Source organism: Haemaphysalis longicornis, unplaced genomic scaffold (assembly GCF_048455015.1).
Source record: "Haemaphysalis longicornis isolate Haplotype H1 unplaced genomic scaffold, Haemaphysalis longicornis Haplotype H1 scaffold_7, whole genome shotgun sequence".
NCBI lineage: Eukaryota > Metazoa > Arthropoda > Arachnida > Ixodida > Ixodidae > Haemaphysalis > Haemaphysalis longicornis.
The window spans coordinates 32,256,904-32,272,600 of record NW_027526422.1 but is presented as its reverse complement, the minus strand read 5'-3'; the positions used below and the strand labels follow the sequence as shown (position 1 = coordinate 32,272,600).

Below are 15,697 nucleotides of genomic sequence, written 5' to 3'. Positions count from 1 at the left end.
CGCGCGCACGCAACGTCCAGTACCTGCTACTCGATGAGCCCACCGTGGGCATGGACCTGGAGGCGAAGCACAGCGTGTGGGAGATGATCCTGAAGGCGCGGCAGAAGTGCGGCATCCTGCTCGTCACCAACTCCATCGACGAGGCCGAGCTCCTGGGTGACCGAATCGCTGTCATCTCGCAGGGCAGCGTCGTCTGCTGCGGCTCTTCCCTCTACCTGCGCAAGCGGCACGGTGCGCATACAATGGGCGGCGAAAGGGACCAACCACGCTGTTTGGCGTTTATCTTACACTTCATGAGGTTTGGAAACCATCCCACGAACTGTGAGCAACGCGGCGTACATTAGCCGCGGAACGCACGCAATGAATCGACAGTGGTATCCCACGTGACCCTGTCATTACCTATATTATTCTTCGAGAATGCGAAATATAGCTACGGTGTGCCCAGTCTCTCAGACCACATCAATTCTCTACGTTTGATCGTTATGTTACAACTGCCTCTTGAGGGTTATTGTAACGGCAGAAACTGCAACGACTGTTGGCATAATACAAGCGCTTGTAGCACTTGTAGGGTTGTGCCACTCTTCGAGTCAAGTTTCAATGCCGATTGACGCTTTTTTGTGTGTAGAGAAACGATGGCATAACCATGATCAATGGAGTCGTTACGTTTCTGTCATTGCGGCCTAATCTTCCAAGGAGAGCACGCGATTGCCTTCCGCAGGCTCGGGCTACCGCTTCTCCGTCGCACTGGACGAGGATAACAGCGTGGCCGAACTGACGGCGTTCATCCAAAAACTACTGCCGACGGTCGAGCCGTTCATCGAGCGGAGGCGATCGGCCATCTACACTGTGGGCTTTCCCGGCACGCAGGCGCTCGTCAACCTGTTGCGCCAACTCGAAAAGAAGCAGCAGCCTTTGGGCATCACGCATATAGGCGTCAGCAACGCTTCACTCGAGGACGTCATGCTCAGGTAGGCGGCCTGGAGTGTCATACTATAACAAGATATCAATATGCAACTCTATGCAGCGGAAAGCAATAGTGCGTCTTTTCTTCGTTACAGTCGTTGCCCTTGTGAGCAGCTGAGGTTTGTCGGTAATGATGTGTCTATGCACGGATTGGTCGGATGATTCTCATTGGCGACGTTCTTCTCGTACGGGTGCCAGGTATTGTTGGAATAACGCGGGCGAATACATTGATCCATACGGCAGTGTCCTATAGGGGGAGAATCACGTTCCGGCACGCGGCGTCGCGAGAAAACGGCCAATTTAGTCGGCTCTCGCATGTGCCGTCGAGTCCCGACCGCTGGAAATTCTCTTATTGATGGACGGCCGCCATCGAAAATCAAGTCTCGCTGTTGACACACGAATTTTAAACTTCGCCACCATAATGTATTAGGGTAGAGACAAGCTTTTTATGGTCAAGTATGGTGTGGAATAGGTGTGGCTTAATTCCTACGCAATGGCATCGTTCAACAAGGCACAGCCGGAACAAGATGGTTACCGCCTCCGACATCGCTATGTTGGATCTCTCTCTCTCTCTCTCTCTCTCTCTCTCTCTCTCTCTCTCTCTCTCTCTCTCTCTCTCTCTCTCTCTCTCTCTCTCTCTCTCTCTCTCAGTTCTCTCTGTCTCTCTCCTCTCTCTGTCTGTCTCCCTCCTTCTCTCTCTCCCTCCTTCTCTGTCTCTTACTCTCTCCTTCTCTCTCGCTGAATTGCACAAACACAAAGAAATTCTTAAAGTGGCCACGAAGACAACTCACAACTTCGCTCTGTTTGAAAGAACTGTATACGCTTCGGTAGTTCAATCAGCTGTATGCCAGCCACTAATGACTTTTCTAACAAAACAAACGCAGGGAATATAAGAAAACGTAAATTTAGCGCTACAGTGACGTCATATAGGAGTGAGTAGGGTAATATGAGGCAGCACTAAAAACACAGCTTCCATGTAATAACTGCACGTTAGCCTCCAAGTCATACGATCAAACGGAACTAGAGGCCCCCTTCAATTTCCCAGTCAGGTTTTCTTGGCGGCGGCTTAGGTCGGCGGCAGCCAATCACACTAACAGATTCTGTGACGTCATAGAAAAATCTCCGGAAAGTGGTTTGGCAGTCACCATTGCGATCGCGAGTTCGCGATCACATCTCACCGAAACGTCATAGTCCATGATGATGATACCGGCAGCCCCATGTTGAGAGGCAGGGTATGCTTCTGTAAGCGATTCGTCCGAACACGGCGAATTGGCGTTGATACCAGGAACGTGTTTAAACCTTCGCGATATCTTTGCCTAGAACACACATGCAGATGCACGCGCAGACACGGGCGCAGACACAAGGTCGCTTTCTGCCGTACCTTAAAGGGACTCTGCAACACTTCCAATGAACGCTGTTAGTCCTTCCTTCGCGTCTGGAAGCATAGTGACAGCTGTAGATACGCCAGAAAGAAGCGGCGCCGCGTGATTTGATCGTCGCAGCAGAATCGCCTGCTGTTTCTGCTTTGCGTTTGTGGCGACTTTTTAAAAAGGGACCAAAGTGTGAGTTCATTTCTGCAACTGAAGGGAATCGGGCCAATGGCCGCAACATCGCTCTAATGAGGTAATTCGAGCGCTCGAAGAACGCCAGTACCGTTCAAGAGCGATCTTTAGAGCCGTTTTCCAAGTTTTCTGATGGGCATAGATAAGTAATTTGGCCTGGGGTATTTCGTAACCCCGCGTCTTCTACATCCTGGTGCAGGTTAGACGCCGACCCGACTGCGTTCGACCTGGACACGGGAACAGTGCTGACCACAACCGGCATAGAGACTTACAGTAAGGGCTTCGGCTTTCTCTGCCATGTCCATCCATCCATGACCGGGCAAAAGTAATAGGTAAAATGCGGGTGATGCAACGTCCAGCAAGGACGCTGGCTTTTACGTCACACTAGCAACGCGTCACCTGGCAAGGAATTTGCAATGTTCTGAAGAATTGCTGACGAAAAAAAAAAAAAGGCTCCAATCAACGCTATGAAGGTGGTTGGAAAGCAAAGCTTTAAGCGATACCCACAACAATTGCCCACGCGACGTCACTTGAATTCACACACGTACCTCTACAAAGAGTGAAACCAGAGATTCTTCCAGCGGTTACCTGAAATTCGCGGGGGTGGTGTCCCGAACTCAGCAAGGAAGAAAGCGGAGAGGAACGTCTTTCGAAGGGTGAGACAGCGTACCTAGCCATCCTGATGTGCTAGCTTGGGGCTACACCACCGCGCGACACAGACACCGAAACAGTTCGGCATGTGAGTTTAGTGATTCCCATTTATACCGATTTAAACTAGTTTAGTAAGTTTGAGAATTGCGAGAAAGCTGAGGAAACTGTTATAATCGCTATTTATCAGAACCAGTCGCAACTTTCGCCTTTTGTAATAACTGTTAAAACGCAAGCAAATTGGTATTCACCAATTTAGAAAACGGAGTCCCATTCACGGCAAGCAGTACGTAAAAGGTAGCGTTTATCTAGTGGCGAGATGTCTATAATGTGGCTTGAACATTTTGTTTTTTCCGCACTGCAAACCAATTCTTAACGTATGTTTGCCGTACCACCACTTTATTACCAAGGAGGTGCTGTCCCAAAAGGTTGCCCAGGAGGTGCTGTCGAACAAGTTAATAAAGCCGTGCGAAGGGAGCGCGCAATGGACGCGAAGCTGCGCCAAAACAGGCCCAAAACAACCGTTGCTAAAGGGGACGACAAAGCCGTTCCGCCGACGCCGCCGCCCGGAAGCAGGCACTTCCGCGAGGGAAACGCTGGGTAAATTCGCCACGCCATTTACAGTGTGCTCCGTGAGTGACTCTCCGCCCCCCCCCCCCCTGCCTCCCCCCCCCCAGGCGTCTCCACCGCGTTGCGAGTTTGTTGTCCCCATCGCCACGAAAGAACCGTTGGCTGGTAGAGCCAGAAAGCTTTGCTTTAATTAGTGGAGCATGCAGGCAGAACACATCGGTCGTTTCCATCGGACACGTGTTTAAACTTCTAGGACATTAGACAGTTTTATCATATCGTTACCGTGTTTGCGGTACCATTTACCGTGTGACCGGAAGCCGGAGTTTCCATTTACTGCTGGAAACGGTAGGCCACGTTTTAGCACACCGTTTGCGGTTTATGTATTCCGGCCGCCGTGGTTCAGATAGCGACATCTGAGGAATTAGTCTCAAAACAAATGACGCATAATTTTGTTGCTCACCCCTATTTGCTTTCTTTTAAAGTAGTTTGAATGTTTCACTTCTCGGATTAAGCGTTCCCAATAACGGCAGGAATGGCTCTATTCGCAACCGGTCCTTTGGGGGTGGCGGCGGATCTGTCCTGGACCTTCGAAATGAGCTCAGCATTCTTAGTCAGAATAGCACCCAAACTGTGAGCTGCGGAAATGTTACGAGTGTGAAATAAGCAAATGATTGTGCCAAGTCTCGTTCAAGTGTAGCGTGGTGTTAATCATTTTGGCTGCGACGCCTTTTTTGCCTGCAATGCGGCTGGTACCACCGGCGAGTGTACTTGTGGTAGTTTTCCGCCCTTAGCCGAGTTTTTCAAAGTGCAACAACAGGTTGTGCACATGGGGGAAGATGAGCATCGGTAACTGCTGCTTGAAGGCACAACTGCAGACCGAAGTAGCAATCTAAATTGCAGGTATGTACTCGTTGACAAAGCAGAACGACCTCCTCAGCTTTTCTCAGCATCGATGAATCCCAGCGATAGTACAGGGCAGTGCAATAATTCCGAAAAATTACTAAGCTATCCTGTTCTGCAGAAGCAGGTGAATATGGAGAAGCTGTCGTAATAACACCATTCACCAACTATGCACTATACTATATACTGATTATCAATATTAGACAGCACGCAGCATTCTTTGAAACTCATTCCCTTAATGATAGGTTTCCGAATGCCCGTGAAGGTTAACCGGCATGGAAAATGATGGCTGTCACGACTATAGTGCTTCAAAAGTGCCGAGAAGCTAATTCCTACAAGCTATGTTTCTCGTTCCTACTTCGTCATACACGTGCTGCGTCTTGCCGTCCGGAGGCGTTCCCGTGATCGGCGGATGGCTGCGCACGTGTTCGTGGCGTCACCTGAAAACTTTGGTGCGTCAGATTTTTCACGTGGTTTTCCCTGGGAAGTGTCTTTGACCTTGAGTGGCATGTGCGCGGCTGTGTCGCGTTCGTTTTCTTCGTTTTTTTATTTTCTATTGCTTTAGCAATGGATAGGGCACATAGCAAACGTTTTCGCTGTTGGTCCGCGGACACAGCGCGTCAGAAGGACTTGAAACAAAGCAGCTCGTGTGGGCAGGGGTGTCGTCGGTGAGGTTGGCTGCAGTGTCGCTGCGTTCGGGCCTCTGGCGGCTCGGCCGATGTGGCGAGGTCGATGTGGCGGTGGCTCGTGCACGGTTTGCGCTTCTCGGCTTGTTTGGCACGGCTCGCGGATTTTCCTAGCAAACAGGTTGCGACAAACACCCTGTAGCGGGCTTCTGAAGCGAGAGCAGTCCTTGCAGAACATTGAACGAGAAACCGTAACAGGTATACATGCAATAACACAAAAACGCATATATAGGCCCATACAGTCAAAATAGGGTCTTATAGGCCTAATAAAGTGTTGCTTAACAAAATGCACCCCTTCCCTTTCTTCATGCTAATATGTATGTAAATAGGCTTGATACGGACTCGATGGAAAAATAGGCATTTTGCATAAAGTTCCGGTCTATACAGATCACTGCCCGCGTCAAGATCTGGGGGCGCTATGTTCACCCAGGAGGAATGAGACGTTGAACGTTTCTCGCTACATCTCGTAGTTGTAGACGCAATCTCCTCTATTTCGCTTTCATTTCATTTCATTTATCCGAACACAGTCTTACTACAACATGGCAATTTTACATCATATTTCACCAACTGTTTTTTTTCTACAACTGCACAACATGCAATACACCAAACACCACCTATCACCTCATATGGGAGTGCGTCAAACATCCCAACCAAATTCCATCACCTACATTGGAGCAGTGGGAGCACAGGCTGACCAGCCCCCAGCTCGAGGATCAGGAGTACCTGATCTTCCGGGCGAGGGCTGCTGGGGGGCCTGAAGGCGGCCTGGACTGGGGCCACCACCCACTCTCCTGTCCCCCTCCCCTTTCCCTTAGAAAAATAAATGTTATTCCTCCTCCCCCACATAAATGGGGATATTACATAAGGGGTGGTGTGAGCGTAGGAAACAGTAATTTGCAGCCACAAAAAAATAACAGGACAGGTGAGCCGTTACTTCGGCCCTGAAAGAAGACGGGCTGGTGATGGGTGCGATATCGTGGGGAAGGCCGTTCCAGTCTTTAGCCGCGGGAGGGGAAAAGGAGGCAGCGGAGGTAGTGGTGAGGGTGCGGTGACCTGAAACTTGAAAGAAGTGCATGACCGGTGCGATGAGATACGTCCGTCGACCCGCCGCGGTGGCTCAGTGGCTAAGGCGTTGCGCTGCGAAGCACGAGGTCACGGGTTCGATTCCCGGCCGAGGCGGCCGCTTTTCTGGTAGAGGCGAAAAGCAAAAACGCCCGTGTGTACCATATTTCGGCGCACGTTAAAGATCCCCAGGTGGTCAAAATTAATCTGGAGCCCTCCACTACGGCGCGCATCATCGCCTGCGTTGCGTCGGCGCGTTAAACCCTACAATCAATCAATCGAGATATGCATGTCGGTGGGGTAATGTAAGGTGCGCAGGTGAGTGAAGAATAAAAGAATCTATGAAAAATGACAGCATCTCCATTCCGTGGATGATGGCGAGGGTGCGGAGTACGGAGACTCGAAATGACGTCCAAGTTGCGCCCCGAGTGACATCCGATTTGTGCCCCGACTATCATTCGATTTGAGCCGTGAGTTGCATCTTGATTATTCCCTAAATGAAACTGCAACTCACGGCTCAAATGGAATTTCGTTTGATTTTCGCTTGATGGTGTTGTGCGCACGGATGGACGCGGACGGACATTGGGAGGTCCTAAGCTACTCCGCAACGCTACAGGCGAGTGAGTAAGCCGTTTGTCTCTCGGTTATTAACGCGCGCTCGTAGCCGAATGGGTAAGACGACTGACACTAACTCTGTCTGGTCTACCAGACACAGGTTCGAATCCTGCCGGTGCCTGTGGGATTTTTTGTGATTTTAAATGATTTGCGCACGGACGCTGACGGACATTGTGCGGTCCTAAGGTGCTCCGCACCTAAAAGAGAATGGGTGGCGATGCGACAACGGAAAGAAAGAGGCTCCAGTCCCAATTGTGATGTTAAAGATGAAATGCCTGTACCGTAGGAGTATGCCGAATGGATGAACCTGGTAACACGGTTTTGAACAAAGTTCAAGTGCGTTTATGAGATATATTTGGTGTTGGTGCCAGATGGCGTATGCGCATTCAAGTTTGGAAAGAACAAGGGATTTGTATGCGAGTTGCTTTACATGTGGTGGAGCATGGCGCAGCTGACGTTTGAGAAAACCGAGCGTTCTATTGGCTGAGGCGATAATGTTGGTTACGTGGGCCTTCCACGAAAGGTCATGCGACAGAATAACGCCGAGGTATTTGAACGAAGGCAGTAGGTTTGTTGAAACATTCGAAATGCTGTACGGAAAGGTTAAAGGATTATGCCGGAGGGTGAACGATGTAACTTTACATTTGGAAGGATTGAGTGTCATCAGCCACACATCGCACCATCCTTGAATATAAAGAAGGTCTTGTTGCAGGGATAGCTGATCGGATGTCGGTGACGGGCCGGTATATGACGCAGTCATCACGTACAGACGAATTTGACTTTAAATATGCAATGGAAGGTCATTGATGTGGGTATGAAAGAGGAGGTGGCGAGAACAGACCCTTGGTGGATGCCAGACGTTGTGGGAGGTCGAGCCTTTTCGTCCGTCTGCCGAAGGTCGTGCGTAGCGCAAATGTAGGCGGAGCAGGCTCCCAAACCCACCGGCGGCCTCTAGTGGTGGGTCTGGGAACCGCCGCGCGGCGGTTGTCAATGGTCTCGCCGGGGCAGGTTCCCCTGTCTCCTGCTAGGAAAGGGAGACGGGAGGGAGCCTCCCGCAAATTATGTTTAGCTGCACATTCCTGCGCGCGAACCGTAGAATTTGCGCGGCGACGGCACTTCCGTCCTCGGGCGAGCGCCCGTTGCATTCGAGCTGATACAAGAGATCCACCGCTCTGCCCCTTCAGCAAAATTCACACTAGGAGAAACTGGATCTAATTTTTAAAGCGTATCTTTCTACCTTTACCAGCCAACGGTTTGGAGGCATGAAATAAGAGTGACGGGGAGGCAGCGAAGTAACCGCCCTCCTCCTCACCCTTGGAAAGACGTTCGTCTCCGTTTTCTCCCTGCCGACGCACGGCTGGGCTAGAGCGGCGGCATCCGCCGCTCGAGCCAGGCCGTGTCCGACGCTACTCCGTTCGGGACGCCGCCCCCTCGAATCCCAAGCAACGGCTGCCAGAATCTCCAGTTTCACTCTTTGTAGAGCCCCGTGTGTGAATTCAAGTGGCGTCGCATATGCAACTGTTGTTGGTGTCGTTAATAGCTTTTCTTTACAACCACCTTCACAGCGTGGATTGAAGCGATTTTGTTATTTTGTTCCCTTTTACTGCAGCAGCCATTTCGATACCATTTGCGTTGGCTACGACTATGACTACGGTCACTTTTGGAGTTTGATGAGGCACCTGGGGCTTTCGCCTGAATATGTATACGATTGTGTGCGCGTGCACATGCACCACGCAGAGCGGCCTCATTCGAGATCCTCCTCAAGGCTGCTGCTGTGCCAGGTGGACGGGCTGCTGCGCAAGAAGCTGGCCAGCTGGCGCCGGTGGCTGGCGTACCAGACCGTAATCATGCTCGTGCAGTTGGGCGCGGTGGCCGTCTTGGTTGCTTTCCTGTCTTCTGACCTCCCCTTCAACAACTTGGATCGCATCAACCGGTTAGGCCGTGACATCGACGTTAACTGTACGTTCATCTTCATTCCTTATGAAGCAAAAACAAAAGGACGCCCAATGTACCCCTGCAGGAATGCAGAAACAAATGCAGCGCTCGAAGGGATCGACCACCCCATAGCGCTCAGATCATATTCAGAAGAAAAAAAAAATCTATAGCGAAGCTGTTAATGGCTACGGTTCTGTGCATTTTCGGATCTGCGTGTGCGAAAACTCAGGTGCCATATTTGATGCAAGGCTGCGTCTAATCTCACGGAAACCGGGAGAATTACCTCTGGGAAATTCTCATGGCAGTTTCCATAAAAGCTTGCTGGCATAAAATTTGCTGTATAATATTACGTCCCAAGGTAACCTAACTTAACCTCACCGGACCTAACGTAACCTAACCGAACGCATCATAAACCTACCCAATTCAGCCCAACTGCAACAAACCCAGTCTAACCCAGCCGAACGATACAGAACACACTCTATGTTAAACGTAATCCAACCCATTCTAGAAGTTAAACTAGAGTAAAAAAGCATTAACAAAATTCCTATGACTGAAAAATCCCGAAAGCTGAGAAGAAGAACGTCGCAATGTTGGACTCGAACCTGAGCCTTCTCTCTTAAATGCTAGTACTATACCACAGCGCTACAGAAGCAGCTGCGAACTGAGCTTTTTAGGGAATCTTTCTCCCATAGAATCTCCGGGTAGCGTGCTTAGCCAATGAGAGGCGACTGCCGTGAGAAATAGATCTGACGGTAATTCTCACGGTTGCCGTGATAATAGACACTACCTTGATGCAAAATCGCTTGATTTTATGCAAAATCTTACACGTCTCATCGCTTGGAAAGGCATTCTAAGTTCCTAAATTAGTTATGAACGGGCATCTATTTCAAGAAGTGAGCTCTCAGGTGCACAATAAAGGTTTCTGAAATGTTTGCCGCTGTGCGACCTGCGTCGGCAATGTCTACGTTTGCACTGCCCTCTCTTTGTCGGCGTGCCGGTGGAGGGACCGAACACGATAACAGAATTATAGGTTGGAAGGCATCCACGGGCAAGACTTGGACCGCTAGCTCTGCTCTGGAGACCACTACACAATCTTACGTTGTGAAGTCGAAATTTCAAAAATGTTTCGAGATTGTACGCTTTCTTACTTACAATTCAATAGTATGTGTTACGTCCTTTATTTGCTCGACTTTTTAATTCTTATTAGAGAGAAAGCACTACCACGCTTCGTCTTATAAGGTCATTCATCGCATCGCAAGGGACCTTCAGCCACAGGAGCGCAAGCTGCGCCTTTCGTTTTTGTCGCTTCGTTCGCTCGGAGCCTCGCCGGTTCGCTACCACGAGGTTGAGACGGCTGCTTCGCCTGCGCTTGGTCCCCAGTCCCGCCATCGATGGCGCGCTGGCTGGGCTGCGTGCGCGCGCTATTTACTGCAAGCGAAGGGATGAATCCAATCCTCCACTCGGCATAGCTAGTCGGCAGGCTGCAAAACCTCATGCGATACCAAACTTTCACGAAACACTGTGTGCATGCTCTATCTACCCTTTCGGTCGTGACAATGACAACTATAGGTTTGAAGTGTTCAGCACGAGCCACATCCCTCCTTTTATTCTCTTAATTTCCGCAAATTGCCCAATGGTTAAACAAAACGTTTGCACTTGTGTGTAACTCAGTTTTATTCGGTGGCAGACCATAAGATCTAGAAGCTTTTCACTTAAAAGAGGGTGGGAGATAGGGGCTGGAACCAGCAAAGCGTGCTTCTGGCGCCGCAGACGCGGTTTCCCAGTCGGAAGGGCGGGACAGGTTCCTGGCGCTGGACTTCGACCGCATAAGCCAGGTGCTGCATGGCGTGGTCCTCAAGGTCCGCATGGTCATGGGCGCCTGTGTGCCCGTGGTGCTGTCGCTGACGGTGGCGCTGCGCCTCCTCCTTCCCTTGGAGGAGCGCACGTCCTCCGCCAAGCAGCTGCAGCTCATGACGGGCCTGAGCGCCGCGCGCTACTGGACCATCACCTTCTGCATCGACATGGCGCACGAACTTCTCGTCGTTGGCGTGTTGCTACTGCCCTTCATTCCTGCTGAGAGCGACACCGTTTGCCGCAGCTTCGCCTACTTTGGTACGACCACATGCACCCTTCGTCCATCCATCCGTGCGTCCTTCAATCCGCACGCCCGCGTTTTGAAAGAAGGTGTCGCGGTACTACCCGCTGCCTTGGCCGTTAGTCAGCAAATACCGATTTTTCTTCGTTCTTGCTGAAACGTTTGGTTAGCATCCCGTTCCCAACTCGCTAGGGGGAGGGGGTGTAAAAGGAGAGACTATTATGGCGTTTTATCCACGCTTCATCCATGTTAGGTCCTTACTGATGACTTCTTCCTTCCCATCGACCTTTTACCCATGCGGCCTTCAGTTATACCTATACTAATAAATGTTCTTCATTCGTTCGTTCATTCATTCGTTTCACGAGCTCATGGTGAATGCTGCGCAGTTCTCAACAAAGCCGCCTGACAAGGGCGGCCTACTCACTGTGATCACTACCGAGGCGGGCTTAACAAGAGACCGTAGAGGTTTGAGTTTTGGAAAGATTTCTACGTCCACAGCAATTCAGGTGGAACTGCCTCCCTATGCCGCGTATCTTCGGCATTGCTGCACGTAGCTTGCGAAACGAACTATAGGAAAATGAAGTGGATGTTCCCATTACCTCACTCGCTGTTACGATTCAGTGCGCTGCTACCTTGTGCGCTGCTGCATGTTCGCTGTATACATATAGTGCGGTAAAGTTTCCTGTGCTGCGGTAAGCCGCCATCCTCAAGTATACTACGACACGCAGGAGCGTGTCCGCCGCGCGGACCCTTGCTGGGGACGATTCACGCTCGTGGCAGTTGCAAAATCCGGAACAAACTGGTTCTCCCGGGGTCGTGTTGGGACTTAAAGCTGCGTGCGGACGCCGCCTGCGGAAATCTTTTTCCCTTTCTCGGATTAAACGTGTACCGGCTATCACGTGACCGTGAGAGAGGGTCCTTGTGTGTCTGTATTTCGGGCCGCGTGCAAAGCACTAGGGAGGCGGTGGAGCCGTTGACGCTTCTGTTTAAAAATTAAGCGTTTTCAGTGACCGAGTCCAGACCGCATCCGGCTTCCGTTAGGAGCACTTCTCTGCTCGAGCTATGCTGTAAACTAGCGGTGTTGTTCCTGTATCGTCGCTGTTCATCTCTCGCCATGCAGTAAACCAGTTAAGTTGACTCTCGGCCCTTTGTCGCCAACACCAAGGCAATTCTGCTCACCGCTCGTCCACCACTCTACCACTACATGACGGAGTCGGTGTACTTCGTTACGGGGATGCCTTCGTCAATGTAACGCCGCACACTTCCCTGTCCGCCAACTGGTTGCCTTGAGTACTCGCTAGCTTGTTTTGCTTTGTTTACATCCGGCCTAGAAGGGTGCACGGTAGAGGGTCCCCTACCTCGGATCACTTCCCAGCGAAAATTGCTGTTCGACTTCTTTGCGGTGCTGAGACACGCGTAAAACCAGCGTGGAGATCTGTATTTCATTGTGTACCTTAATTGCTTCCTTGCAGGTCCTCTTTTCTCGGTGATGTTCATGTTCTGCTGGTCGTTCACGCCCCTCACCTACATGGCCAGCCTCATGGTGAACCGGAAGATGACTGGCTACGTGATGCTTGTGCTCAGCTCTTTTTTCTTCGGTTAGTGGCCGCTTGCATTTCCTACACTCGTTCACCCAGCAAAACACGTTTTTAATTTAAGACAATGTGTACAACTAACATCAAGAAGCGCGTAAAAGTAAACTCATAATATTCATTTTTATGCTCTTTTCTACACTTCACTTCGGCACTGTTAACGGCCGGGCCTATGAATTCAAGCCCGAGCCCGGCCCGAGCCCATGGCGTCGAGCCCGAGCCCGGCCCCGGCCCGGGCCCGCCGATAATCGACTTCGGGTGGCCCGGCCCGCTTTCGGGCCGGCCCGGGCTCGTGCAGTGCTCTAGCTTGTACTTTACCTAGCTTGTACTTCCATACAGAATCGCTCGTTCAGGTACAAGACATGGGCGCGTTCTAGCCACGTGAGTGGGAGTAGAATTGCGCCTTGCCGCGCACTACGCCGGCGAGGGCGAGCAACCGCAGCTGCCACGTGGCACGTGGCAGCTGCGGTAACAGACAGACAGATATAGAACTTTTATTTTTTGTCCTGAGGAACTACGTGTGGGTTGTAGTTGCGAGCCGCTCCCACGTAGGGACAGGAAGGCCGAGGCCCTCCGCCCTTTCCTATTCCCTCTGGACGGCCAGGAGTTGTACGGAGAGATCACCGCTTTAAGGCGTAGGCCTAACCATATTGGACCCGCTCAACTAAAGCTTGCCTTTACCGCTTCTGACCATCATGAAGACTGCATACGAACGAAGAGCAATATATACCACAAAAATTGCGGCCACCTTCCCTCGCGGGAACCCTGATGTGATGCGACGCTGCGGGGGGTTCAAGCGCAAGCGGAGAGCAACCGTCGACCGAAAGGCCGCCAGAGAGCGGCACACCGGTTATGTGCGCAGCGCGCCCGAAGGAGAGGAGACCGCGGAGAGAGAGAGTAGAGTGAACTAGAGAGAGAGTACTGCACATGTGCAACACCGCGCGCAGCGCCGCCTACCGGCGGATTGAGAGCCGCTGGGCCGCACACCCGCAGATTTGAGAGAGCGTGTTCGCTCTCACCTGGGGACGCGCCGGCGCCTGTGCGTCTGCCGCGGCTATGACGCCACACAATCCAGCACAATCCACTTTAATCAAATCCAATCCAAATCCAATCCAATCCAAGCCAAGCCAAGCCAAGTTAATCCAATCGAATCCAATCCAATGCCCCTCGCGAGGGAGTGTTCGCTATCGGAGAGGAGAGGGGGAGAGTGGAAAGGCTGCGAACAACAACGGACGCACGCAGGAAGGACGGACAACAACGGACGCACGCAGGAAGGACAGGGCCGCCGACAAGAGATGCTCTGAGCGTCGCATCTAAAAGTTCTTTCTTTTAAATGCAGAGCATTTCTTTAACTCACGATGTCACCCGGCGTTGGCGTGCCTCGGCGACCGCAACAGCCGTTCCAGGTGCGCCCTCTCCCCCACTCCTCTTCTCCCGCATCACGCTACCCTCCTCGCTCTCAACAACAGGTCTGCACCCCTCCCCCTACACTATATAAAAAAATAATACCGGCGCCTGGTTTCGATCCCACGACCCTGCGGGCGGAACGCAAGGTACATGGTGCTCTAGCCACTGCGCCACAAAGCCGACACAGAATGGAAGGCTACGAACGCGCCTTATATCCTTGACTCATTCAAACTACGTCAAGAAGCTGCTGATACAACGCATTCACTACCTGTGGGCGGAACGCGAGGTACATGGTGCTCTTCCCACTGCGCCACAAAACCGACACAGAATGAAAGGTTACGAACGCGCCTTATATCCTTGACTCATTCAAACTACGTCAAGAAGCTGCTGATACAACGCATTCACTACCACCAACTCCCCAAACACTAAATGTTAACGCAATACACCCACCCCCTATGCGACGCATTTACTCGAGTCCCCCTCGCGGGGAGATGGGCCCTTTAAATTTTTTTTGGATGACAGCCCATTTTCAGTACGGGAAGATATGCGTGGGGAAATCACTGTGCGCCGTTCTCGCTACCAACTTCGGCGCACGGTCGTGCAGGCGCAGTGCGCGGGTGTCTGGTTTGTACTGACTTAGGCGCAACAGGCGCGTACTGTGAATTTCCGCACGCCTTTGTACGCGCTTCTACGCCCGCTCATGTCACGCTGCGGCGACACGCGTGGACGTCGTTGTCACGCGCCCGTGTGGTTAGACCTTTACAACGTATAATGAGGGAGCAACCGAAACATCCTCGCCATCGCAACCATCACAGTCTCAGCTGCAGCGGTAGTCTGCATATGCCCATCAGATTTGTAAATCCTGCATCATTCGAATGCGTTCTCTGACCCAAATCTCCCTACTCCAGACCTCTACCGAGCTTAATATGGCACATCACTTCTCAATACGCCACTCGGGAGCCATTCCCTTGCTCGGGTGGTCGGTGTTGTCGGTTATCCGAATCACATAGTGTCCCGTTATGACACCCGCCAAAATAGGGACATCTCACTCTTTTTATTGAAGGGGCCATCAAGACAAAACACAAGTTTACTTCCTAAAAAAACTGCGTTGTCCTTCATCGAAAACTTCAAACAAATAAACGAAAAATTAAAGAAAACATGCGAAGCAGTGGCGAATCCCCACTCATTATCCGGCTACTTTTCTATGACGTCACGGAATCTTGTTTGTGCGATCCGTGGCCGCCGACCTGGTGCACCGCCAAGAGACATGACTGGGCGATTGTAGTGGGGCTTCAAGTTTCGTCTGATCGTATCACTTAAATGCGATCGTCCAGTTACAACAAAAATAACAATGTTCTTAATGCTAGCCCATATGACGTCACACCGGCCCGCAATACGTCACTGCAGCGCGACATTTGAAATCTTTTCAATGTTTCTTGCGTTTTTTTTTGTTAAACATGTTTCGTGGCTAGGATGGAGCTTATATCAGCTACCAAAAGCTAGTTCTTTCAGACTAAATAAAGTTGTGATTTGTCTTCATGGCCCCTTGATGATAATGATGATGATGATGATGATGATGAAAACTTTATTGTCGTCTCTGTTAAGACGGAGTCACTTGCTTGGTAGTGGCAGTGTCCTTGTCCCTTCAGACAGCGGTCAGGA

General features: G+C 51.1%; 1 protein-coding gene across 1 annotated transcript in view; it reads left to right on the top strand.

Annotated features, from left to right (window-relative positions):
• LOC144146235 (phospholipid-transporting ATPase ABCA3-like) overlaps nucleotides 1–15,697 on the top strand; it is a 51,895-nt gene that overhangs the window by 25,794 nt on the left and 10,404 nt on the right. The window contains exons 9-14 of the mRNA XM_077678199.1: nucleotides 21–270; nucleotides 719–968; nucleotides 2,725–2,798; nucleotides 8,744–8,965; nucleotides 10,712–11,053; nucleotides 12,509–12,634. Of these exons, the coding sequence (XP_077534325.1) occupies nucleotides 21–270; nucleotides 719–968; nucleotides 2,725–2,798; nucleotides 8,744–8,965; nucleotides 10,712–11,053; nucleotides 12,509–12,634 (1,264 nt within the window). The remainder of the gene's footprint in view (nucleotides 1–20; nucleotides 271–718; nucleotides 969–2,724; nucleotides 2,799–8,743; nucleotides 8,966–10,711; nucleotides 11,054–12,508; nucleotides 12,635–15,697) is intronic.